This window comes from Daktulosphaira vitifoliae, unplaced genomic scaffold, assembly GCF_025091365.1.
Source record: "Daktulosphaira vitifoliae isolate Bord-2020 unplaced genomic scaffold, ASM2509136v1 Scaffold_1, whole genome shotgun sequence".
Lineage (NCBI taxonomy): Eukaryota > Metazoa > Arthropoda > Insecta > Hemiptera > Phylloxeridae > Daktulosphaira > Daktulosphaira vitifoliae.
Genome location: NW_026099572.1, coordinates 48,420,553 through 48,446,713, shown reverse-complemented (window position 1 = coordinate 48,446,713; position 26,161 = coordinate 48,420,553). Strand labels below are relative to the sequence as shown.

At 25.4% G+C, this 26,161-nt stretch overlaps 4 protein-coding genes across 11 annotated transcripts in view; 3 read left to right on the top strand and 1 right to left on the bottom strand.

Annotated features, from left to right (window-relative positions):
• Positions 1–10,348, top strand: part of LOC126900045 (tyrosine-protein phosphatase Lar) — a 104,441-nt gene extending 94,093 nt beyond the window's left edge. For 3 of the 5 annotated variants that reach the window (XM_050675487.1, XM_050675482.1, XM_050675491.1), the window contains 15 exons: positions 1,468–1,607; positions 1,666–1,862; positions 1,943–2,103; positions 2,268–2,539; positions 4,232–4,588; positions 5,128–5,547; positions 5,614–5,730; positions 5,791–5,985; positions 6,044–6,297; positions 6,368–7,286; positions 7,411–7,566; positions 7,638–7,949; positions 8,031–8,311; positions 8,911–9,046; positions 9,109–10,348. In XM_050675487.1, the coding sequence (XP_050531444.1) occupies positions 1,468–1,607; positions 1,666–1,862; positions 1,943–2,103; positions 2,268–2,539; positions 4,232–4,588; positions 5,128–5,547; positions 5,614–5,730; positions 5,791–5,985; positions 6,044–6,297; positions 6,368–7,286; positions 7,411–7,566; positions 7,638–7,949; positions 8,031–8,311; positions 8,911–9,046; positions 9,109–9,177 (3,986 nt within the window). In that variant the 3' untranslated portion in view covers positions 9,178–10,348. The remainder of the gene's footprint in view (positions 1–1,467; positions 1,608–1,665; positions 1,863–1,942; positions 2,104–2,267; positions 2,540–4,231; positions 4,589–5,127; positions 5,548–5,613; positions 5,731–5,790; positions 5,986–6,043; positions 6,298–6,367; positions 7,287–7,410; positions 7,567–7,637; positions 7,950–8,030; positions 8,312–8,910; positions 9,047–9,108) is intronic. The other 2 variants (XM_050675499.1, XM_050675508.1) reach the window with 1 other exon arrangement.
• Positions 10,349–11,588: 1,240 nt separating this feature from the next.
• Positions 11,589–13,467, top strand: LOC126900175 (dentin sialophosphoprotein-like). 2 transcript variants are annotated; one of them, XM_050675673.1, is made up of 3 exons: positions 11,589–11,824; positions 12,080–12,195; positions 12,300–13,467. In XM_050675673.1, exons 1-3 carry the CDS (start codon positions 11,589–11,591, stop codon positions 13,289–13,291), a joined length of 1,344 nt encoding a protein of 447 aa, XP_050531630.1. In that variant the 3' UTR covers positions 13,292–13,467. The 2 variants fall into 2 exon arrangements, with proteins under 2 accessions (XP_050531630.1, XP_050531621.1); XM_050675664.1 differs by having other exon boundaries at positions 12,297–13,467.
• A 2,581-nt stretch (positions 13,468–16,048) lies between these two features.
• On the bottom strand, positions 16,049–21,541 carry LOC126900315 (myophilin). The gene is made up of 4 exons (XM_050675945.1): positions 21,374–21,541; positions 17,319–17,518; positions 16,498–16,618; positions 16,049–16,370 (listed from the first exon to the last, which is right to left on the bottom strand). Exons 1-4 carry the CDS (start codon positions 21,377–21,379, stop codon positions 16,188–16,190), a joined length of 510 nt encoding a protein of 169 aa, XP_050531902.1. The 5' UTR covers positions 21,380–21,541; the 3' UTR covers positions 16,049–16,187.
• Positions 21,542–22,954: 1,413 nt separating this feature from the next.
• On the top strand, positions 22,955–25,833 carry LOC126900194 (sentrin-specific protease 1-like). 3 transcript variants are annotated; one of them, XM_050675714.1, is made up of 5 exons: positions 22,955–23,462; positions 24,228–24,549; positions 24,643–24,695; positions 24,856–24,970; positions 25,214–25,833. In XM_050675714.1, the coding sequence occupies exons 1-5, from the start codon at positions 23,416–23,418 to the stop codon at positions 25,778–25,780; spliced, it is 1,104 nt and encodes a 367-aa protein (XP_050531671.1). In that variant the 5' UTR covers positions 22,955–23,415; the 3' UTR covers positions 25,781–25,833. The 3 variants fall into 3 exon arrangements, with proteins under 3 accessions (XP_050531671.1, XP_050531681.1, XP_050531677.1); XM_050675724.1 differs by lacking the exon at positions 22,955–23,462 and adding an exon at positions 23,715–23,798; XM_050675720.1 differs by lacking the exon at positions 22,955–23,462 and adding an exon at positions 23,780–23,890.
• The last annotated feature ends 328 nt before the right edge of the window (positions 25,834–26,161 follow it).

Genomic DNA, 26,161 nt, shown 5'->3' with positions numbered 1-26,161 from the left:
TTCACTAAGCGCTCTATGTGTATAGGGACCTTAATAATCTATACTGTTATTTAATATAAATGTATTGTTTAATATGAAATATACTCTTGTATAGACGTACAACAGTTAATGGAGATGGCTGCTGATGGATTAATGTACGGGTGGAAGTTTTATATCTTCGTAATCACTGTTTTTATTATCTACTATATGTTTCTCTTCAACTTATTTATTCTGTCATTGTAATTTGTTCTGTATTGGGCGCACATCAGAGCTACAGAGCACAGTAGAATTTAAAATAAAGCACCAATAAAAACCCCACTTAAAATTCTGTTTCATAATTTTTAAGTATTCCGAAACCATAATTACATTAACAAATATAATAAAGCGTTCATTAAAATATTGCATACCATTGTTTTACACTTATTTGCATATCTATTGTAAAAATTCAACCTTTTGTTTTATGGAACAGAATTTGAGTTGGCACACTTAAAATTAATAATTTGCACCTAGTAGCCAAATAAAAAGCTATAGCTTAATTTAAAATGCACATTGCTTGGATAAATACCACACAATTTTTTTCTACTATTATTTAAATTTATTTTAAAAAAATAAGTAACTAAATTTTATGTGCCAAAAATTGTTGGTCCATAATAAATCGAAAGCGTAATTTTTGGGATTATATCATTATTTGAACTTTTTGTATTTTGTCCACAGAAATCTATTAATTTAAAAAAAATATAATATTGAATGTGTTATACACATTATATAATATATTGCACATTTTTTTTTTCTGTTTTATAACACACACGTACAATAAAAATATATTTTGTTTTTTGTATTTTTGACACTAAAAATATTTTTATTGTATCTTTTTGGTACGTTTTTCGCACACTTTTTGCGAATCCATTGTGTCTGTCTCACTGGTGATATGTTCGTCCAGAAATTAATAGTGAGTACTAAAAAAAACCAAATGTAGTGGACAAATATAATTTGGTTTTTATTTCACCCTGTAGAAGTGTAATCGTTGATAGTTAGCTCGGCGATACTTTTTTGTTTTTTGAGAAGTAACAATTGTATAATTAATTTGGTAGATTTTTATTTTTTATTGTTTGTAACATTTTGTGAAAACTTCCTATTTATTTTACCTATATTTTGTGTTTTCCTACTTAATGGTTTTAGTTTATTTTTCTTTTAACATATCTATACCTATAACGTTTATAACCTACTTATATTTTATCATCCACTTTTTACCTTCTATTTTTGACAGATATTGTTTTTTGCTCTAAATAATTTTTTTTCACTCTAACTATTATTGATTCTTCATATTTTGGAATTAAATGAAATGAAAATAGTTTGAGTGATGTTTTTTTAATAGAAAAACTTTGTGTTACTACTAATCTTATACCATTTGTTTTTTGATTTTTTAATATTTAATTTTCTAAAAAAAAGTTATTTTTTTCAAAATTAATTTTTATTATTTGATAACAGTGCCAGGACCTCCTACTGATGTGAAAGTTCAACAAGTTAACTCCACAACAATTCATGTTCAGTGGCGTCCACCGTCTGAGGAGCAACGTAATGGAATAATTAGAGGGTATCATATACATGTTCAAGAAGCTAAACCTGAGGTATTCTGTTATTAATATATTAATACTACAGTTTTAAACATTACTTATATATTTTTAGGGAAATGCATTACTTAATGAACCATTGCGTTTTGATGTTGCTGAAGCTCTAGAAAGTAATGTTACAAACTTGCAACCAGATACTTTATATGCTATACAAGTAGCAGCTATCACAAGAAAAGGTGATGGTGATAGAAGCCATCCTGTAAAAATTAAGACTCCTGGTGGCGTACCTGTACGGCCAGTTGTTAGTCTAAAGTAAATATACCTTTCAATATTATTATTTTATATTTATATTTTTCAACAATATTAATTTTAATTATTACTTTAATTTTTAGGATTTTGGAAAGAGAACCAAAGGTCAATATTGAGTTAGAATGGACTAGGCCTACAAACACTTATGGGGAATTATTGGGCTACAAATTGCGATATGGTATAAGAGGCCAAGAAATGTTTGATATAATGTTAACTGAAAATAAGAGACGTATAAATGATTTAGGTATTATTAATTTTATTATTTTTAAGTTTTTTATTTATGTATATTACTTTTTAATGTATTAAAAAATTGGCTATGTCTCTTGTCAATTCACATGATGGGAAGGATATTTCTAATAAAAATGATTTTTTGTCTGACTAATATTATCCTTTTTTACTGGTTTTTAGAGCGTGGGGTACAATATGAGTTTCATATATCAGGACAGAATCAAGTAGGCTTTGGACAAGAAGCTACTGAGTATTTGTCCACTCCTGAAGGACCTCCAACTGGTCCTCCTACAAATGTATCATATCAATTTCAAACTCCAGATGTTGTTTGTATTGTGTGGAATCAGCCTTCCCGAGAACACCGTAATGGGCAAATAGTACGATATGATGTTCAGTTTCACAAAAAAATTGATCAATCTACAATAACTCATAGAAATACTACGTTAAACAAGGTATTTAGCTAAACAATTATTTTAAAGTATAGTTTCAATTAAGATAGTTATTAGGCTCCACTTTACATGATGAACTTTAGAAATTTGATACTCAATATTGTGTTCTATACATAAAAACGAACATTTTTGGCCAATTTTAGACATGATACTTCTATTTATGTATGTGCCTCGCAAGATTTGAAAATTGACCAAAAAAGTTAGAAACATTATTAATGTTGTAAACTATATTTACTCAAACCAGAATATATTTGCATCATTATCTAAAAAGATATAATGTTTAACAAAAATTATTTTTAATTACAATTTTTCTGTATAAGTCCAATTTTTAATTATCATGTTGTTTCTTAATCAACCAACTTTTTAGTGACAAATCATTATATTATTTTTATTTTTCGTAATAAATTCTTGTACTTGTTAAATAGAAAGTTTATGTGAAATATTTATTGTATCTTCTTACAAATGAGTTATTCAACTTTATGAAATGAATAGAATATATTATGTTCTTAATTTAATATTACACATTTTTTTTTATAAAAACACTTTATAATATCTCCAGGAGTCTATAAATTATTCTATAACAATAATGAAAAAAATTATTTTCCATTATTATTCACGTAAATAATTTTTTACCCATTTTAGTCAACGTTCAATCCTTATGAGATATGTAAAATAATTAAATTATTATGTTCTAAATTGGCCAAAAATTTTATTTTCATCTGTAGAAAAAAATGCTGGGTACTTGATATCAAATTTCTGATGTTCATCGTGTAATAACCACCCTAATAATTATAGTTTTTATAAAGCATATAATCTTATATACTACCTTAGATTAAATTCATAAAATATTCATTTTATTTTTGTATACATATAACATATAAATACTTTAATGAATAATTTGCCGCCACCTTCAACCTTCAAAGTGAAAAATTATACATTTTTCTGATTATTATATATTTTGACAAAACATATTTTCTTCCGTGAATATTCATAATAACTTTTCTTTTTACAAATTAGGTCAGAAATTTGAAAATAAAAAATTTTACAGATAAAGTATTTCATTTAAAATTTTAAATAGTTTTCCTAAATTATTGTAAACATATTCTATATTAAAGTATTAGACTCTTTTTATTAGGAGTAGCAAAATGTTTCAAGGTAACTTTTAAGATTCAAACTAAGATTACTTTTTTTAAGTTTACACATAAAATAAAATATAAATATATTTTATTATATTTAATAGAAAAATAATCTATAAATATGTCAAAATGTATATTTTCAGTACTGGTTTCATATGTTATGACAGGTTATTTTTGACTTGCTGGCTTCTATGATTATAGATGCTAGCTAATTTTTAAGCTTCTATATTATCCTCTTTTTTTTATTTTCATTTGACTATTCAACATCGGGTACTTGACCATTAGCTACAATTAATATTTACATTTTTAATTTTATTAGAATACTAAATTAACTTATTTTCTGTTGTAACTTTTTAAATTATTTTTGTATAAAAATGTATATAAAGTGTTCAGTAAGTAAGGAAACAAATTTCTAGTGTTGTCATTGTTTATAACAATTAATCTAATTCCTTACTTATTGGACATCTTTATAATGTATAAATCAAATAAAGATTTTGTTAACTAAAATCGAGTACAATTAAAAGAACCTATTATATTTTACATATAAATTTATTTTTAGGCTGTATTTTCTGGATTAGAAGAAGCTACTGAGTATGTAGTTACTGTTAGAGCTGTGACAGTCGAAGGTGATGGTCCTTGGAGCCCTCGAATGACTATTAATACAACGAGAGAAATGGTTCGTGCTCCTATGGGTCTAAAAGCTGTAGCAACTTCTGATCAGAGTATACAAGTTTGGTGGGAAGCAGTTCCAGCTCGTGTTAAATTGACTGGATATCGTATTTACTATACTATGACTGCAGTAGAAGACCTCAATCTATGGAATACGAAAGATGTTCCTGTCACTGATTCAACAGATCTTGCAAATCTTGAGAAAATGGCTCAGTACGCTATAGCTGTAGTAGCTAAAACTGATGATGTATGTTAATTTTATAATATTTTACCAAATAAAAAGAATACATATAAATCTACTGAAGTATGGAGTCCACTCATGTTTTTTTGTAGCTCATTACTATAATATTATAAATTATTACTAACATTGACACTAGTCACTGCTTTAATTTTCCATTTTTTTTTATAGTAGGAAAAATCAAAATAAAAAATATAATAGTTATAAAAACTGATTAATTTTAAAATTTATATTGTTTAATAAATAATATTTATTATAAATAGTTGATAATTCTCTAATAAGTTTATATTGCATGAAATCATAAATGAGGTGTGTATTATTATCACTTTTTTTGCTCAGTGTACTGATTATCAAAACTGCATAAATGTTGGTAAAGTAATCAAAGATTAATCTGTATAATATTTTTTTTATTTAAAAATTATGATATTACCATTACCTATTACTCTATAAATTTTTTTATTATTACATTTATTATAATTTTTTTTTTTTATGTTTCTAATAATTATTGACTCATAAAATACTTTCTTTTGTGTTAACTTTATTTTTAGGGATTTGGAAGATTATCTGAAAAGGTCACTGTTATAGTCAAACCTGATGAAGTTCCTTTGAATTTACGTGCATCAGATTTGAGTACCCATAGTATGACATTATCATGGACACCGCCTATAAAGTTAAATCCAATTGGTTATAAAATTTCATTTAATGCTATAAAAGAATTCAGGGATTCACAAGGAATGACTCAACTTCAATTAGTGCCAACACGTGTTATTGAATTAGACAAATATGTGTTGAGCCATACCATTGATGATTTATCTCCATTTATAAGTTATTCAGTTAATGTAAGCGCTATTCCATCAGATAAGAGCTATAGGCCACCATCAAGAATAACAGTAACCACTCAAATGGCAGCTCCACAACCTATGGTAAAACCTGATTTTTATGGTGTTTTAAACGGAGAAAAAATTCAGGTTTGATTTTTCATAAAATTATTTTTGATTGATAACTTAAATTACTAATATTTTAATGAATTATAGGTAATCTTACCTCAAGCTTCTGAAGAATATGGACCAATATGCCATTATTATTTAATTGTAGTTCCTGAAAATCCAGATACAATAAGTATGAACCCAGATGAATTCTTAACCCACAAAGTAAAATGTTTATAATAATTTTTTTTTATTAAAGAATATACTCTAATTATTATTTTTTAGTTGGTTGAAAATTCTCAACAAGAATTATTGGCTGAGGGTGAGCCATATATCACTGCCAAATTTCCTCATCGCAGTTTACCATGGACATTTTACTTAGGAAATGGAGAAACCTATGATGGATTTGTAAATCGTAAACTGGATCATAACACCAAGTATAAAATTTTTGTTCGTGCATTTGTGGATACCCCTCAAAAAGTAATATTTTTATAATTTTTTGTTTTTATTAATTAAAAAAATATTTTCTTGTTTTTAGCATTTGTACACTTCTAGTCCATTTTCTGAACCTTTATCTTTGGAAATGCGAGAAGTTGGCCCTGGTGATACTCCTAAAAAACCTGGATTATCTGATATAAATATGCCTGGTAATAATATACCAGGCATTGGCAATGACCATGTAAGTGTGAGGAGTAGTGCTGCTTCTTCTCCAGAACTTTTATGGTTAGTTGGACCGGTTATTGCCGCCATTTTGCTCACAGCTGCTCTTGTGTTATTATTTGTTGTTAAGAAGTAAGAAAAAACTCTCTAATTTTTAATTATTTTTGTTATTAATTTCATTTCTTCAATTGTTTTTATTCAGACGGCGTCGTCCAAACAAGTATGGTGAAACATCTGGAGTGACTAAACCTCTAATAGGTAATTCACATCCCAACAATGATCCTGTGGAATTACGTAGGTTACAATTTCAAACTCCTGCTATGGTCTCTCATCCACCAGTATCAATAAATTATCTTGCCCAACACATTGATTTACTAAAAGCAAATGATAATTTTAAATTTTCTCAAGAATATGAATCAATAGAACCTGGTCAACAATTTACTTGGGATCATTCTAACATGGAAGTTAATAAACCTAAAAATCGATATGCTAATGTTATTGCTTATGATCATTCACGTGTTGTTTTACATCCAATTGATGGTATTGTGGGTAGTGATTATATTAATGCTAACTATTGTGATGGCTATCGTAAACATAATGCTTATATAGCAACTCAAGGACCATTACAAGATACATTTAGTGATTTTTGGCGAATGTGTTGGGAAGTTAAAACTTCAACAATTGTAATGATGACCAAGTTAGAAGAACGAACAAGAGTTAAATGTGATCAATATTGGCCATCAAGAGGATCTCAAGTCTATGGACCTATAACAGTTACATTAGTTAATGTTCAAGAATTATCTACTTATGTTATACGATCTTTCCACTTGACTAGAGCTACTGATAATGAAACAAGAGAAGTGAAACAACTTCAATTTGGAGCTTGGCCTGATCATGGTGTACCTGACCACCCAGCACCATTGTTACAGTTTATGAAACGTGTACGAGCTGTTAATCTTATGGATTCAGGTCCTGTAGTTGTGCATTGCAGTGCTGGTGTTGGACGAACAGGCTGTTTTATTGTCATTGATGCTATGTTAGAACGTGCAAAACATGAACATACTGTAGACATTTATGCCCATGTTACTTGTTTGAGAGCTCAAAGAAACTACATGGTTCAAGTAAGGAAAAATTTCAATTTATTATTTAGTTAAAAAGATTACATATATCATATATGTAATCTTTTTAACTGTAATTTATTATATTTATGATAATTTGTGTTATGTTTAAAAATTATTTTCACAGACTGAAGAACAGTATATTTTTATACACGATGCCTTATTGGAAGCTGTTACTTGTGGTGAAACAGAGATTGCTGTGCGTAACTTACCTATGCATATTCAACAACTGTCTCAGATGGATCCTGCAACAACAGTTACTGGAATGGAACTTGAGTTCAAAGTAATTACATGATTTTTTAATAACTGTTAAACTATAAATAACTAATATTTTCAACATTTTATTTTATGTAGAAACTGGCATTAGTTAAAAGTGAATTTTGTCGATTTGTCAGTGCTAGTTTACCAGTAAATAAACCCAAAAATCGTCTAGTTCATCTTTTACCATTTGAAAGTACTAGAGTGTGTCTAAGTGGAGGTTCTTCAAGAGGTTTAGAAGGATCTGATTATATAAATGCTAATTTCATTGATGGTTACAGACAACGAAGTGCTTATATAGCAACACAAGGTCCTTTACAGAATACAACTGATGACTTTTGGCGTATGCTCTGGGAACACAACTCTACTATTGTAGTTATGTTAACTAAACTACATGAAATGGGAAGAGTAAGTACATTTTGAATTATATTTGTGTTTTTCTAGTAAGTTAAAAATTTGCTAATTAAGTGTTTTTTAATAAATTTCTAGGAGAAATGCTACCAATATTGGCCTTCTGAAAGATCAGTTCGATATGACACTTTTGTTGTTGAACCTATTACTGAATATAATATGCCACAGTACATACTTAGAGAGTTTAAAGTAACTGATACTATTGATAATGCATCAAGGACTGTTAGACAATTCCAATTTACTGATTGGCCGGAACAAGGAGTTCCTAAGTCAGCTGAAGGATTCATAGATTTCATTGGACAAGTACATAAAACTAAAGAACAATTTGGACAAGAAGGTCCCATTACTGTGCATTGCAGGTAGTGTATAATATTTAGTATTATATTTATACTATTTAAATTAGATTTGTATTTTTTAAATACTGGGTAAAATGATTTAGAATTGAAAATAAATATTTCAAATTTAATATTTCTTTTGTTTTCAATGATATCAGTAAAATTATATTATTGAATTTTTAAAATCAACATTCATGTTATTTTTTATGGGATAAAAATGTTTCAAATTAATAACCTTCTAAAAAATGATAAAATGGACTTAAACCACTTTTAATTTAAGTGTGATAATTCACCATCTCTAACAAATAGGATTATAATTATATATTTTTAATTTTTATGATTATTACATATTCTGATAAAACAAATTTTNAATTATATATTTTTAATTTTTATGATTATTACATATTCTGATAAAACAAATTTTTTCTATATTCCCACAAAACAACATTTTCTTTTCTTTCATTAATTGAATTAGAAATTATAAGAAAAAAAGTTATTCAAAAAAAATATGCCATCTAAAATTTTAAATGGCTCTCCTAAAGAACTGTAGAAATGTTAGTTACGACTCTTTAAATTGTGTATTTTTAATTTATATATTAAAATTTTATTAATTTTTTTTTCAGTGGTGGAGTGGGTCGTACTGGTGTATTTATATCTCTTAGCATTGTATTGGAACGCATGCAATGTGAAGGTGCAATAGATCTCTTTCAAACTATTAGAATATTACGTACACAGCGTCCAGCTATGGTTCAAACAGAAGTAAATTATTCAAGTCTTTAATGTACTAGAAATTTTTTATTTTTATTTTTATTTTTTTTTAGGAACAATATCAGTTTTGTTATCAGGCAGCTCTTGAATATTTAGGTTCATTTGACCAATATTCTGACTGAGATAGGGAAGACGTGTTCATGTTTTACACTGAGCACGCTGTTTAACTGTTATCATGCACGCACACATGTGGGTGGTTATTAGATAACATACCCTATAGATAAGTCACTGTTGAATATATGTAGTTTCTCACAAGTCTGTCTCTTGTTCCTATTCTGACATTTATATTCTACACGTATTCTTTCGTGTGTAATCGAAATATATTATTTGCTTAGAAACTGACTAAATACCTATGTACTTAATTTATATTTAATTACTTATAATTTAAATTTTTACATAAAAATTCCATGTTTCAACAAACAATTATTTTGACAAACTTTTATTTTTCATATTGTTTTTACAACAATCTGAAAATTTGAACAACTATAATTTATTGTTAAATATCTAATTGTAGGAATTTTATATATAGATCAAAATAGTTTTTAATATGTGTAATTAGAAAAATCATATAACTTTTAAACTAATATCGTTATGTAAAAATTCATCGACTGATGTATTTTAGGATAACGCCTTTTTGTGTTCCATTATATTTTTTTTTAGCTGCTATATGTATCAAGAATTTTTATACTTTTTATATTACGTGGATTTTTTTTTACATTAACTTTAAATAGTTGAATTCTTTTATATTACTTTTTTGAAACCTTAAGAGTTTTTTTACTTTTCATCTTACAATTTTTTTTATTTATTATACATCTTTTAAAAATGTTGAAATCATTACTTTGTTTTTAATTTCTTTTTTTCAATCTGAGAGAAGACAATATAAAAACGAACCCGTCCTTGAGGTTAAGTCTTTGCCATATGTTTACTGGCTATCTTTTTATTTTTTTGCTGCACTTACATTTTTTCTAAATAAATTTTCAAACCTTTATTAAAAATTGAAATATATTCTCTTGATTATGTTGGCTTTTTTATAGCTAGCTTGTAAAAATATAAATACACAACTGATTCGTTATCAAATCATTGTTACAGCATATCATAAAAAGAATTGTTATCTTGTGCAACATGTTTTCTTTTGTAAATATTTCTTAAATATTGTTAGTACACTAAATTATTATTTACTAATAAACATGTAAAAAATTGACAAAGTGATTAAATTGTTGAGTTAGTAGTCTTATTGTATAAAAATAACCAATGAATGTAATAATTTTTACTTATAATTAATACAATTTGTAATGCCATCGACCAAAATGGTCACTTATAGATTATATAATAAATATATATGAATTTATAGAAATAAAAAAAAAATTGAAAAATATAAAGTGATTTGACATTTTAAATAATTTGTGTATTATTGCACATGTGCATGTACAATAGTTGAATACATAATTATTTTTTAATCCCCATGGGGACTGAAATAATAAAGTATAATTTAAATTATGTAGTTCAGATAACTTTTAACAATATAGTTTAAACAAAATATTTATTCATCTAGTTGAAGACAAAAAATGCAAAAAAATTTTAATTCTAGTGTCATGTATCTAATTTTTAAATTATTGTTTCAACCTAATAAAATGACTTGACATAAAAAAAACTTAAATGAAGTATATAATTAAAATTAAAAATATTAATTTAAAAGTAAAAGAATATTAAAAATATTTAATTAAAAAAGCCACAAAAAAATTACTAAATAATCGCAGATATGTATTTTGGCAACATTGTTACAATTATCAACGATAAACACATACTGAACAGTATTATTTTTATATCTATAGACTAAAAATTGAGATCAGTGTTTGCGAACAACGCATAAATGGAAAAAAACAGTACCAGGAATTCAGAAGGTCATAACAGCATTTTAAATAGTTTATGAAAACTGTGGCTATGGCAAGAATGATATCTATGTGCCACCTAGTTTTGTTGACGTTTAAATTCTAGGGTGGTATTATTATTTATACCAGCCGCCAACTGGTTATGAACGTTGCGTTGCTGAATAACGGGCCAGTCAGCCAAAAATCGACCAAAAAAATTGTTATTTAATATAATGTTATTTAATAAATATGCTATAACATAAAAAAATACAGCTGTTTTATTTCATAGAAAATGCTTGTTTTACTTTTTGAGATGAAAAATTCTGATATCTATTTTCTGTTTTTATTAAATAAAAAGCTTTATATAATTGAAATTGTCAAATTTAGTTAAAAACCCTTAAACTGAAGTATCGGGATGTCTGAAGGATGTTAAAATTTTTTTATAATATTACTGGTTAAAATTAAATAATAACAATTTGTACATAGTTACCTAGTTGTTTATTTAAGTTATTTAGTTCGATTAATATATTTAGTTGTCAGTTTTGCGTTTGACACTTAGATGGATGTTTATTAAATAAAATTTAACACATTTTCTACAATATCAGAAGCAAATTGATTTCGTGGACACAGTTTTTTGTTAAAAATAGCGTGTACACAAATAAAATATGCCAGGCTCTAGTTTATCTTTGTCTAGTAGCGACGATTCATCGGACGAAAGTTCGACTTCATCTGGAAGCTCATCGTCGTCGAGTTGTAGTTCATGCTCGTCAAGTTGTAGTTCATCGTCGTCCAGTAGCGATGATTCATCGGACGAAAGATCAACTTCATCTAGAAGTTATGCGCAAAATTTTAATTTGAAACGCAAATTTGATGAAGATTTGGACGAATCGAATAAAAAAATGTAATTTCTTTATTATACTGAAAAATAATTTAGTAGATTTAATACATAATATTTAAGATATTTATATGCGACACAGATATGAATAAACTTTTACAAGCGAAAATATATATGAATAATTTAATTAATTTGTTTATAAAAGTAAAATACAACTGGAATGTATCAATATTTACAATTTAAAATTTTTTATTTAATTTAGTATAGTTAAAAAGTAATACGTTTTTAAACAGTTTTATACTAATACTAATTATTTTAAAGATGTTGTGAATTGCAGTACGAGGTTGACAATGATTGGTCGTTTGAAAATTACCCTTGGCTGTTGGACCCGGAACGTGAACTTAATGCTACAAAGAGTACTCACGACTTAACGACTGGTGAGTTATAAGCTTTTTAATTTACAGTAAAATAGATTATATTATATCTACAAAAAGAAATGTTGCTTTTGTTTCGTTAAACTTGATTTATAATTTGGCAGCAGAAAATGGCATGACGACTATTAGAGGTGCAGATGTTGGTACAGAAATGAAGACTCGAGATTTTTACTGGTATCCTTCCGTGGAAAATTATAGTTGTCTAGGAAAAGATTATTTCGAGAGTATGTTCTTAAATTCAATTTCTATGATAAAAAATCCCGTTATTTCACCGGAAGGCTATAAAAGGCCTGAAATTATTGTTGGAAATGATCCGGACTCTGTTAAAGACTCAGGTGATGGTACAGGAATAGAAAATATGCCAAAGGATTTTGTTGCTAATATGGGACCAAATGTTAACAACTCTGTTGATGATCAACACAAGAAATCAAATATTGGCGAGGAAAATACCAGTTATTCTGAAAAGGTTGATTTAGCCAGTATGTCCCAAAATCAGGTTTTCGAACCAGAGGTATGCAATTGTTCAAAAAGTGATATTAGAAATAATCCTGATATACTCATTACAAATGACGTTGATGGAGAATCTGTTTTAAACAATGATATACCTATCATTTCTGAACATGAACGACTGGATATGAACGTCGTTATTAATAATAATTGTTCGGAGCCAACAACTTTGAATAATCTTAAGTATCAAAATAGTACTGACCATTGTGGTCTCAAATGCAAAATATCAACTCCATGGGGAGAAGATTGCTTGTATACGATCTGTACTGATACGTGTACAGGTCCTCAGTATATAACTTTGACGACCCCATTGAACGAAATTCCTGTTAGTTATGCCGAAACTATCAAATTTAACGATTTAGACAACGATGAGCAATCTATTATGGACCAGAGCATCACACGTAGACAAGAAATGCAGCCAATGAGTGCACTCACTCATACACATGTTCTTGGTAATAATCGTGATAAAACTCTAACTTTCATAGTTGATTATCATGAACAAGTCGGTGTACTTACTGCCGATCGTAACACTATCGTATATGAATGGGTTCCAGAAATGCGAGAGATAATTTACAACAAAGACAGTATATAAAATTATATATATTAAACTATCTCAAGATATCAAAATGACAATGTTAAAAATTGTTGTCATTTTTTCACAGTTAAATGAATAACTTTATTACTATTTTTTAAATAATTGAACATTTTGTAATTTTGTTTAAATTTTTTATAATTTTTGAAAATTATTTCTCATCTACCATTTAATTTTTTAATGACAAAATATTGATTTTAATGTTTAAATTTTATTTTATATAATTTTTTTATTTTTATAAAATTTATTTTTGATGAAAACGTGTCTTCTTATTTCAATAAAATACTTTGTCTATTATCTCTGATAATTAAAAAAATTTAATTTTGTAAATCAATATTTACAGTAGTTATATATTTAGGATAAAATTATACAAATTAATTTGTTTGATTAAGTAAAAAATATGTTAAGTGAATCCAGAATCAAAAATTTTACTATAGAAATGTAATTTTCAATTTTATTTTAGAGAAAAATAGTAGTATTTCTTTACAGAAATAATTAATATTAGTACACATAATATCTGGCAATAAGTAGACAGTTAGATTTAATTAAGTTAGTTTTATTTTGGCATTTATTCAGATAAGATAAAATAGAGAAAAAAACGTTCCTCAAAACTTTTCAATTTATTACCCTATTAAGTTTTTAAAAATTAACTTATTTCTAATACATTAAAAGGTCATAAAGTTTTTAGCTAATACTTTTTACAAATATATATAAATATTATAGTAAGAACAATCATAATATAAAATAATAAAAGAAAAATCAATTTATAAATTATTAGGAGTTAGAAAAGTCAGAAGAAATTTCTATTATGAAAATGTGTAAAAAAAAATTTTTTTACTCCAGAAATTTGTTAAGATTTAAGGATTATTAAAATTTCATAACCACTTTTTAATTAATTTTTTGAATGCTATGAAGAGTTGATGTTGTTATTATATGTCTCCAGATGTCTGTTATTATATGGAAGAAATAAATAGAATTGATAAAATAATATCGTAAATTCTAATGTAAACATGTATTGTTATAAAATGTTTGTCCTCCTTATACAAACGGAATTTTTAAAGGTAGTTCATAATTTTACAGCTAGATTTAATGAAACAATTTAACCTAAATACAACCCTAATTAAAAAAATGAAGGGTTATAAGGAAATTCAGACTTAGTTTTGCATTAATCAAATTTTATAGTTCTAATTATTTAATAATATAAGTTTAATTTAAAAAATTAATTTGCATTATTTATGTATGAAAAAATAAAAAATTTCTTTCAAATTATTTCTATAAGTCGGTTGAAATAAGTATAAAAAGAGGGACCTACTTAATATTTAAAAATAAATGTCAATCTGTTTATGGCCACTATCTACATACAACGTTTGTATTAGACACATTCTTTTTTTGATATGCCACTTTTATTGATTTATATATTGAAATACATAAGATAGTGTAGTTAACACTGAAACCATGAAACATTATAATAAAAAAATTATTAATACTTTTAATACATCGTTTAATAGGTATTAATTTTTTTATGGTACCATGTTGGTTCTATTAAAAAAGTTTTTATACAAAAAAAGTCTGTATTTAAAATATATTTACACATTGCACTTACTTGTGATATTTTTATGAACAGTTTTTTTTACATATGGGCGCCATCCAATAATTCATGCTCGTTTTTCTTTGCCAAAATTGTTTTCATATATTGACACAAATTAGATTTATCTTAACTGCATAAAATCGAATAATCAATGGGAGCGTATAGCGTTTTCAGATTTTAATAATTTATATTTTAATAATTTTAATAATATTAATTGATTACCTACTACATAACATTTTCCAATAGCGTAGCTATATCAATATTGACTAAAATATTAAATATTTTAGTCAAAATATTAAAATAAAATAAATTTTATTTCCAAAAAGTAGATAAGGTTCAACGATATAATTTTTTAACTTCTTTTAAATAATCCTAGCTACACTACTGAAACTAGAGCATTCGCCTGTTAATTATTGCCATCATCAATCATTTGGTATAAGTCCACAAATAAACGATCAAAATATTTTATTTTCCCTCTCCGTAGATCATTCAAAGTCGTCATTATCAGTGATTTTCAAAATTCTTTGGAACTGTTGTCGCAGAAACAATTTTATAATAATAAAAATTCAAAGATATATTTATGAACTTGATCATTAAGATAGTATAATTTGCGTTGGTTGTTATATTTATGGTGACACGAAAAATAACAGAGATGCAATAGTACCTCTTAGAACGTCTTTGAAATGTGCTAAACTAAGTAATACAAAATTTAATTTCTTCTTTTTCGTAATAAGAGATCTAAGAAATAAAGAAATTGTGTCAATCTGGGAACATGATTTTAACCTTAATATGATCTAATTATAATTTTACAAGTATATTATAATATAGATTTAAATAAATTTTCTTTTGGTATAAATCAGGTGTGTCATGAAAATTTTTACTTAAGTTTTGTTTGTAAATAATTTAATATTAAATACATGTATTACCTATGTACATTTTTTTTTAATGTTATTTTTTTATTCAAGTGAAGTATTATAGAATATTAATAGCTTTTCACGAGAATTTTTAACTAGATAATGGTCAAATAACTTATTAGATATGTAACCTTTAATATCCATTCACTCTTAATGCAATTATGGTAAATTCATAAAATACAAAAAAAGTATACACCTTGACTATATATAGTTGCAATCTAAAAACTCGATAAAAAGTTTAAAAAAATATAGAAATTCATTGAAAATAATAATATAATTTATCGAAGTCAATTGTTAGTAAATAAATTATAAATGTTTAAATAGAATAATGACAATAGGAAACTCATATGTGTGAGTTTAGATAATATAAATAATAATTTGAATTTTATTTAGGTTACATGTGCCTTGTGTTGCCAAATGATCCGCATCCAGCTTGAGATGCTCCTTTGTTGAATCCCATTTGCAAATTTAAATGTCCTTCCGATGCTCTTAGCTGGTCTTCAGTGAATTCTCTCTTGTTAGCATCAGCCATTTTCGGTCCAAGTCTTGGTCCAGTGTATTCTGGATGTTTTTGAGTCTAAAAAATTGTTTAGATTTGCTATTAAGTATATGTATTTTAAAATGTTAAAAAAGTTTCATAAAAAAATTTGATTTTTGAAAATCAATAAGAATTAATAAAAAATAAACATTTTTACGACACTTACAATTCTTCCTAAGGAATATAGACAAAGAGTCACTTGAGGTATATTTCTTCGTTCAAACAGATCGGCAGTTTGAAAAATTTCTTCTTCGGGTACTCCATATTTCTTAATAGCTGCCTGGAACCTATAGTAACAGTTACTTTAATACTTTTTGACAAAATTCATTAAGATAGGTAATTAATAATTTATTAATTATTAAAGAAGTAAATCTATTTGAAAACGCCTTTATTTAAATTTATAACATATCATTTTTTAATAATAGTTATTTACTCTGGTGTTTTCGTCAAAACATTATATTTATCATAACAATCAGCTTAAAAAAATTATATGTCCTCAATAAAGAAAATTTATAGCAAATGTTTATATTAGTGGTTTGTTTTTTGAACAATCATTATATTTAGTCTAAGAGATATGAACGTCGTGTTATGTATTTTATACTCAAATTTCTAAAAATAATTGAAATTATTATTTTTATCAAATAAATTTGTTGCTGTTGTAATCGTTAAAAAAGTTGTTGTGACAAAATTATAAGTTTTGCCCACGCATGACGCCTTTGAGCTTTGGATTAAATTTATTAAAATTATTCTAAACTTTTAGTAATCTATGTCATCATATTTGATATAAAACATTACCTAGTCATCCGATTTTTCAAACATAAAAGATTTAAATAATATTAATTATGTGCACAAATATTAACTGAGCGTTTTATTAATTTGGCAATCTAAAAGACTTTAAAGATATGATGCATAAAAATAATAATTTCATTTTTTATGACACTATGGCTCACTTACAAATTGTCTTTTAATTTAAAAAAAATAACGTACCTTTGTATATTTTCCATTAGCTGGAAGTTAGTTCCTTTGGTTTGGATTTTCTTTACTGATCCAGGACTAATTTTGTTAATTAGATTACATAATAATACACCGTCCTTTAACACATCTTCGTAATCACCTTTTGGAACCTTTTCTCCAGTCACTTGACTTATCCATTCCAACACTTCTTGTTCTTGCTCCTTGTTTCTGGCCTGAAATTCGATTTAATGTTATAAGTTATACTTTAAACTATACACGATATGCATAATTTAATATAAAGTTGTCACAATTATTTTTAGATAGACTTCAACGTCTAAGGTGGTCACTAACCATAGCAAAAAGTCACTCTTGGCGATGAAACGATGAGAAAAAAAAACTAAAATATTGGCAACGGTTCAATAGATATTATTCACAAAAAGAAAAAAATGTCTGTCTTTATAATTAATAGTTGTGCAAGTTTACACTTTAACACCCATTGAACATTAATAGTAAATTATCATTGACATAACATAATGTATATGTTATTAAATAAAATCTCAATCAATATTTTCTTAAATTTTGTAGTATATTTTTACAAATTATTATTTTTTAGATCAATTATTGATAATCGGGCACAATATTATCAAATTTGATAGTCTTAATTGAATACTTAATTATAATTCATACATCTTTAGTTAAATGGTATAGTTTATTATTATGCAGTACGGATCATTGCCAAGATATAATATCGTGTATAACAAACTTGTATATGTTTTATTACAACAAAAAAAAAAAAAAATACTCGTTCAATAGAGCCAACACTATGATGCACTACTGTATAATTTTTTGATAAAAAATACATGCAATGAAGACAATTTTGCTAAAAACCAATAGGTATTGTAATAATATAAATTTTTTTACGTTCATTACTTTTTAAAATATTTTGACAGTTTAAAAAAGACATGTTTAAAATCTTTAGAAATATCTTGATTATGATGAATTTTTGTGTTAGTTGTATTAATTGGATTTATTATGAATGTTCAATTATTAAACACTATTGAATATGAACGCAACGAAATTTTCGTGTAGTAAATTAAATAAATATAGTAATATTTGTGAAAAATCATTTTAAAAACCGTTGTCTAATTTAGATACATAATCTGAAGTACCAATAGAAAAATCAAGAATAAAAAAGTAATACTATGTAACTCTATAACGAAAACTCAAAAAAAAAAATACGATATTAAATGCGAGTAGACTGAAAACGGATAAACTTTGTATTTAATTTTCTATCAGAATCTAATGGATTTCTGTATTTATTTGAAGATATTGGAAAATAGTTAAGCAAACCAAAACAGGGACGAATAAAAAAATTTCTGTTGGATTTTCTCCATTCAGGTTTATGCGATAATCAGATTAGATCAAATCGATTTGGTAGGGTATTTATCAAAATTAGCAACACTCTAGATTTATAATTATGAATTTTATTTTTTTAAGTATTAGGTGCCCTATGTTTTCAAACATAGTTATCCAAGAAATGTATTATATCAACTCAATGATTTTGGCAAAATAATAATAATGGTTTGTATTTTTCAAAGAAGGCTGCGAGGACGTGTCCTTGTTTACTCACGTCAAATTAAAACTCACACTTTAATAAAGAAATTTTTATAAGTAATATAAACATAAAAACAAACTTAATTTCTTGACTCAATGTAAAATTTTGCGATTAATTATCATATATTTTTAAATTTAAAGATAAAAGCGTCATCAATTAGCGTTACTAAACTTAATTAGTTTGATTACACAGAAAATAAATAAACCGTTGTTTATTTGCCGGCTAAAAAAAAGCTATTTGGGTATCAAGCAGTGTATTTTTAATTCTTACACAAAACTTGTAGTTGTCCAAGGGCAGTGAAAATAATACTGTTTTCTCTGTTTTGTTTTTATTATTAATCATGTATGATACTAAGTATCATAACTCTTAAGTCTTAAGAGTTTATTTGGTAACTGATGAATACGTCAAGTTTATCTTGTTCGTAGGCAGAACAGTACACGATTAATAGTTGGTGATAGTTTTTTTGTTTTGTTTTATGAATGAGAAACTTTCGTGAATGACTGAATAATTCATATATTTTTCGCAGTATATTTTATAAATTAGCCACGCGTTAAAAACTGAATGACAATGACACAAAGTTGTATTTCCTGCTCAAGAACAACAAAAATTTGGCACATTGACATTAAGCTCTTGTACTCAACAGTTGTCATAATGTATTACTCCGTTTCCTCGAAACAGACTACACATATTTTTTCAAATATAAGTAAACATACACTTAATCAATGTCCACGATTTGTTATATTTTTTTTTTTTGGCTTTTTTAATCTCGATTGAACAACTTAAGTCTGATTTAATTATACCAATCTCAGCTTATATTGAAAAAAATTTGACGTTAGAGTTTTAAACGTAGTTTTATAACATGCCAGTCTATAACAGATGTTAGTCGTTAAAAACTCCCAAAAATATTCTAGAATACTCTAAAAGTTATTTTTATGAAAATCCTATTAAATTAACTATTAACATTATTTTAAATGAATGTACTCGTTAGGCCATAAAGCTGCACGACCTAAAACTATAAAATGTATTTAATCTTTATTTATTAAACTACTTAGGTTGCGTTTTATATTAATATCTAAACGAAAAAATATTAAAATAAACTCAAATGAACTAATAAAATATAAATATATATTTATTTTTTCCTTGATTATTAATTAGTATATACTAATATAAAACTGTACTTTTTATTTAACTTTAAAAATTTGATTTTAAAATATTTTGTATTTTATTCTTAAGGTACAAGCAGAAGCCACGCTCCCTGAAAATATTTATTAAAACTTTTTTTGCGTCACTACAATTTCAAATCAATCTTAAAATATAAAACAGATAGGATCCAGAAATTTTCAAGAGAATTAACAAACTATTTAGACGTCAAAATTTTTCTTTGTTAACTTTATCACTCTTTAGAATTTTTTTATTTAGTAGATAATGTAAGGAGGCACGTCAGTCAACTGTATTCTCCACACCCAGAGAAAAACCTCGATCTATATAATAAATTCATTGTTCAATTTGATAAATATATCATTACTATTGAATCTATGATATATTTATCAATATGATGATTTTTTTTCTTATCTTGAACAATAATTATTCATAAGAATAATTATTTTGTTCGTATTAATAAAACATTATCATAAACCCTTGATAAAATTTCTCTATCAAAATTGATTGAGGTTTTTCTTTGGGTGCAGACTCGGAAAACTAAGTAACATACAAATTTACTGAACTATTAAATATTGATACGTAAATATAAGTTATTTTTTAATGATTTTCAACAGTTTAGAGTTTTTCAGTCAAAGAAGGTAATTTCTATTTTAAAGAATAATTATAATTTTTGATTATTTATTTATTTAAAATGATTACTCAACTCTCAAAAAAATGTCTAAATATTCATTAAGTTGTGATATATTAAGTTTTTAATGCATACAATGAAAGGGAAAATTTTAACAAATTGTGATAAAAATGTTATATTTATATTCGAAATTTCAAAAATACACTACTTGTGTGCAAAATTAACGTGTACATTAAAAGTATCAAAAAGACGTGTGGGCATTTTCGGATTATTTTTTACAGTGTATTACATCAATACCTAAGAAAATCAGCTATGTTATATTTTTATTAGCTTTTTAATATTTCTACCAATTAATAGACGACATTATCACTGATTTGTTGGTACTAATAACTCAATATTTAAAAAAATGGACATAGCACTTGTGTTCTAACGTATTGATATTATGGTAGCGTAATAATTTCCGTTAAAAAAAAGAAGAACAAAATTAAACTGAAATTATTATGATTAACAAATTTTGAACTTTTACATTGTTTCAATCATTTTTTAGAAAAAAACATACATATAAGTTCGACCATGTTCTTATTGCATAATTAACGAATAAATTCAAAATATTAATTAAACATGGATATTTAAAAAAACATTTCTTATCATGTAAAATACAGTCCACACGGAGGTTTAACTTACCGGCATATTTCTGTAAGCGTTTATTCAGTATTTGAAATGGTTAAACTGCTGACCTGCTAAACTGCAGAACTGTTTGGATTTTGACTGAAAGGCAAAATCTGCTATTGTCGAACACCCACTACAGTTGTTATGAAGCTGCGCGTCTGTTCGGTAGAGGTTTTTATACACTCAACGTTGAATATACATTTATACTCATATATATTCTGCTTTTATTTTTAGAAGATGTTTAATTGCCCGTCAAAAACGCTAGTGGCAAAAGAAAAAGAGTTGTCAGCTTCCAACTTCTTTAATGACGTACAATATTATTGTAAATAATACAAATAATAATGTAATTTTTATTTAATAGTTAAATTATTGTAATCAATTTAGACATCGTTTAAATACTTACATTTAATTTGATATTTATAGAAATGTATTGTACAATTTTCAGCTTTGAAATATTAACAATGTAATTGAATTTTTGTTTATACATCTACCATGTGTATTAGAGTCGGATTTAGGGGAGGGCTGAGTGGGCTGCAGTACAGGGGCCCCCACAATTGTATGATATTTAAATTAGGATACAGAAAAAATATTTTATTTACACATATTTAATGAAATAATATTGAATTTATTGGGACATTAAAAAATTTAATTTTTACTAACTAATAATAGATGTATTCGCGTTTGTTGACAATAAAGAATCTAGTTAAGATAGGTTTTTATGCCATCCGTGATCGGTGTGCACTGTCGATTGTAATAATATTAGTAAATTTGTTTCTAAATATACACACGTGGGTCTGGAATTATACGTCAAAATACACATTGTGTATTAGAGTGGTCTTTATTTATACTTCGTTATATACTTATTAAACAAATTTGATGCCAAGAGATCGGAATTTTGTTCTATACAGCATACAAAAATATTAATGAATTTTGAACATCCTAAGTNACAGCATACAAAAATATTAATGAATTTTGAACGTCCAACTCCTTCACGAGCCTCAAAGGGGTTGGAAAATTGACAAAAGGATGCAGGAATTTAGTTTTTTGTATATATCTTTTCAATTTATATAAATAGAAACAATTCCACAGAATTAATAATAATAATAATAATAACAATGTAAAGAAAAAAGGTCTTTACGAATTTTTTGTATCACTAAAAGTTTATAATTAAGCTAACAAAATTATAAATTCATATATAAATTGAAAGCAGGGCTTGAAGTAGGGGAACGCAAGAGGACAGCCCTTCTACCTCTAAAAGTGCTTAAAATCGTATTAATGAAAATTTCAAAAACAGTTAAAAATTGGTTTTGTATAATATTGCGCGATAATGATAGTAGATATTTCAAAAAATATTAATCTTATATAAACTTAATAACCTTTAAAATAAGTATAAGATAAATATTTTATCGTAATAGGAACACATAAAAATAGTATAACATACCTGGTAATCTGTTAAAATTTGAAACAAAAATATTGTACAGAAATGTGTTATAAATGTTCAATTGTTTGTTGTTATCTTAATTATAAATTTAAACAATTAAAACATTATATGTCCGTTAAAAAACTATTGACTCGATTTAAAATAAAATTATGTACTGTAAAATTTAAATGTAAAAAAAAAAAATGTAATAGTGCAAAATTGAAACGATATTCTACTAATCTAAATAAATTATCGTATAATATAAATGTATACATGACTTAAAGACATCTTTTTTGGATAAAAATTCGGGTTATGACGTTATGATGTGCTCATCAATTCAAATGATCATTAATTATATTTCTTTTCTATCAGTATATATTTTTTTAATGAAAATATATTTTCTTATAATTAACCTTCACAAAAAATGTTTTTAAAGGCTGATCTGTCGATTTTGCATTCTTCAACAAGTATTGTGATAAGACCGCGTGTTTAGTTTTAATGTCACTTGTAGCAATTATAAATGTTACAATTTTGAAAACAAACTTATTATTTTTGGACGATGATAAAAGATAATAATTATTTTAAAGGTTTTATAAATGTAGTGGATCTTATAAATATCGAATATTAACGACAAAAAATGGATTGTACAACGGGTATTGTTACAGCATGCAGTAAACAAAATGGGTATGTTTTAAAAAAATGATTCAATTGTGTAACTATCATCATGATAAAGTATAAAAAAAGTTTAATAAATTTAACTTGTTATAGCATACATTTATAGAAATTTATCTAGTATATATCAAAATATAAATTAAAACATTTTTTTTTTGGAAAGAAAAATAAACTACAAGTAGATAAAAGCTTATAATCATAAATCTAAATTTAATAATTGTTTTTCATTATTTTTTTGTCAGAATTCTATGTGATAGTGTAATGTAACTTAAATCCAACTTATGGTATTATATGTTCTTTAGTATCTTTCTGTTAAATTTTATCCTTTGGATTAATTGATTGTAACAAGTAATTTGTTATAATATATTATAATAGATATATATAATAAAATATATAGATAAAATTTTATACAGAACAAGTTATTAATTTTCTATGATATAGTAAGATCTATTTAAATCCAATCAATAGATTAGTTTATATACCTAATTATGTTTATATAATAAGTCAGTATGATCCGAAAAATCAAGTCATTTTTAAACATTTTATTTGTTTACAATATACTTTTAATGAGTTATATTATATTATACTAAATAATAATTATACTAAAATTATACTCTGTTATATAACCTGTTTTTTTATTTTGTTAACATGTTATTTAATTTATTAGATTATGAGAATTTACTCCATACTTATTAGTTTTTAATTAATATTTACAATATCATTACTTATGTTTTTTTAGTATAATTTTATTAAATATACTTTGATTTAAAATTTTAGCTTAAAATGTAAAAAGATGGAAATAGATGAAAATTTATTGGATAAATTATTGGAGTGTCGTCATTGCTTAGACTATCTTGATACTAATAATAAAATGTTGCCATGTCAGCACACTTTTTGTAAAAAGTGTTTAGATATTGTTGTGGAGACCTTCAATGAGTTACGCTGCCCTGTTTGCTACATAGTTTTTGATAATGAAGTTGATGAACTTCTTCCAAACATATTTATCATGCAAATTTTAAATGATGACAATTGTGCACATGTTTACTCTAATAAGTTCACTACCAATAAAAAAAAAAATCTGGAAAATATATCTAAAACAGTAATTAATTTTTAATTGTAATAAAAAATTAAGATTAATATAGTAATTTAGACGGTAAAATTTTTTTATTGATGATATATTTTTAACTTTTAGGAATTAAAAACAAGTGCAAAAGTTATTTACAATTATGCATCTAAAGAACCTGGGTAATTAATTTATATCATTTTATTTTATACTGTTATTCAACTCTCAAAAAGAAATTAAATATTTTCTATCATTTTTAAATAGCTTCAGAAATATCTTATCTTAAATCTACAAATAATACTAAACATTTTAATATGAAATCATTTGATGTTTTTTTTATAGACATTTAGAATTAAGTATTGGAGATTATGTCACCTTATTTCAAAAAGTTAATATTAATTGGTATCTAGGAGAAAAAGAAGGAAATGTAGGCTTAATTCCTCAGCCATGCATACAGGTATGTAATTAAAATTTTTAATTGTATTTATTTTTACTTTTTTAAATCTAAATTTTGTTAGATATTTACATTGAATCATTGATTAAATTATAATTAGTTATTCTATTCCGAGATTGTCTATTTATATTTTCTCTGTTTGTCTAATTAATTGTTGATATTTATGTTTCCTCTATTGGAATTAAGTATCAACGAAGTTGTAAAATTAACCCATTTTATCATTAATTGGATTAAAATTTTTATTAGCCATTCAATGTAAAAATTGAAAGAAATAATATGTTTATTAATGATGAAGATATAAATCAGTATTTGGAATTAATTTCTCATCATTCTTCTGATGACATACTTATTCTTAATACATCATTTTACAAAACTTTGAAGTATGAAGGATATAAAAAAGCTAGTAACTGGACTAAAGATGTTGATATATTTTCCAAAGAAAAATTATTGATACCAGTATTTGTGGAAGTAGAAAACCATTGGTGTTTGATTGTTGTAAATTTTTCAAAAAAGACTATTGAGTATTATGATAGTTTAAAAATACAATATTTTATTTGTCTTAAAAAAATATTGAAGTATTTAATGAGAGAACATATAATTAAAAAAGGTAAAGATTTAAAAGCTGGAAATTGGAGTTTACATATATCTCGTAAATGCCCACAACAGAACAATCCATGGGATGGTGGTTTTTATGTTTGTAAATTTGTTGAATGTTTGTCCAAAAATCAGCCAATAAAATTTGAACATTTGAATATGAGTAAATATAAAAAACAATTATTGTATGAAATTAAACATAAAAAACTATTGAAATAAATTTGTATAATGTGGTTTATACAATTTATGTAAAAAATATTACAAGCTAGTATTTATTCATTTAATTATATATTATATTTAACTTATAATTCATCTTTTTCTTTTTGAAATGTTTAATGAATTATTTTGTACAGTTAATCTAATGTTATAAAAGTATTATTCTAAAATTTGAAGAAGTTTTATTTATTGTTATTATTATAGTATATTTTATATACTTATAACTCAATACCGTTAAACTGTATAATTGTTTATTTTATAGAACATATAATGTTAAAATGCATTAATTTTATACCATATTTCTTCTTATTTCTAATAGGTATTACCTTGACTTATAAATTTAGAATTATTGAGAAGATATATTTCAAGTATTAAAAAAAGTTT

Bases quoted from the DNA above. Each gene is read 5' to 3' on its own strand.
- LOC126900175 (XM_050675664.1), top strand. From the start codon at position 11,589: ATGCCAGGCTCTAGTTTATCTTTGTCTAGTAGCGACGATTCATCGGAC. The intron at 11,825-12,079 runs GTAATTTCTTTA...ATTATTTTAAAG, and splicing joins GACGAATCGAATAAAAAAAT to ATGTTGTGAATTGCAGTACG. The intron at 12,196-12,296 runs GTGAGTTATAAG...ATAATTTGGCAG, and splicing joins TACTCACGACTTAACGACTG to CAGAAAATGGCATGACGACT.
- LOC126900315 (XM_050675945.1), bottom strand. The intron at 16,619-17,318 runs GTACGTTATTTT...CTGTTACTATAG, and splicing joins CTAATGGAAAATATACAAAG to GTTCCAGGCAGCTATTAAGA. The intron at 16,371-16,497 runs GTAAGTGTCGTA...ACAATTTTTTAG, and splicing joins TATATTCCTTAGGAAGAATT to ACTCAAAAACATCCAGAATA.
- LOC126900194 (XM_050675714.1), top strand. From the start codon at position 23,416: ATGGATTGTACAACGGGTATTGTTACAGCATGCAGTAAACAAAATGG. The intron at 23,463-24,227 runs GTATGTTTTAAA...TTAAAATTTTAG, and splicing joins GCATGCAGTAAACAAAATGG to CTTAAAATGTAAAAAGATGG. The intron at 24,550-24,642 runs GTAATTAATTTT...TTTAACTTTTAG, and splicing joins TGGAAAATATATCTAAAACA to GAATTAAAAACAAGTGCAAA.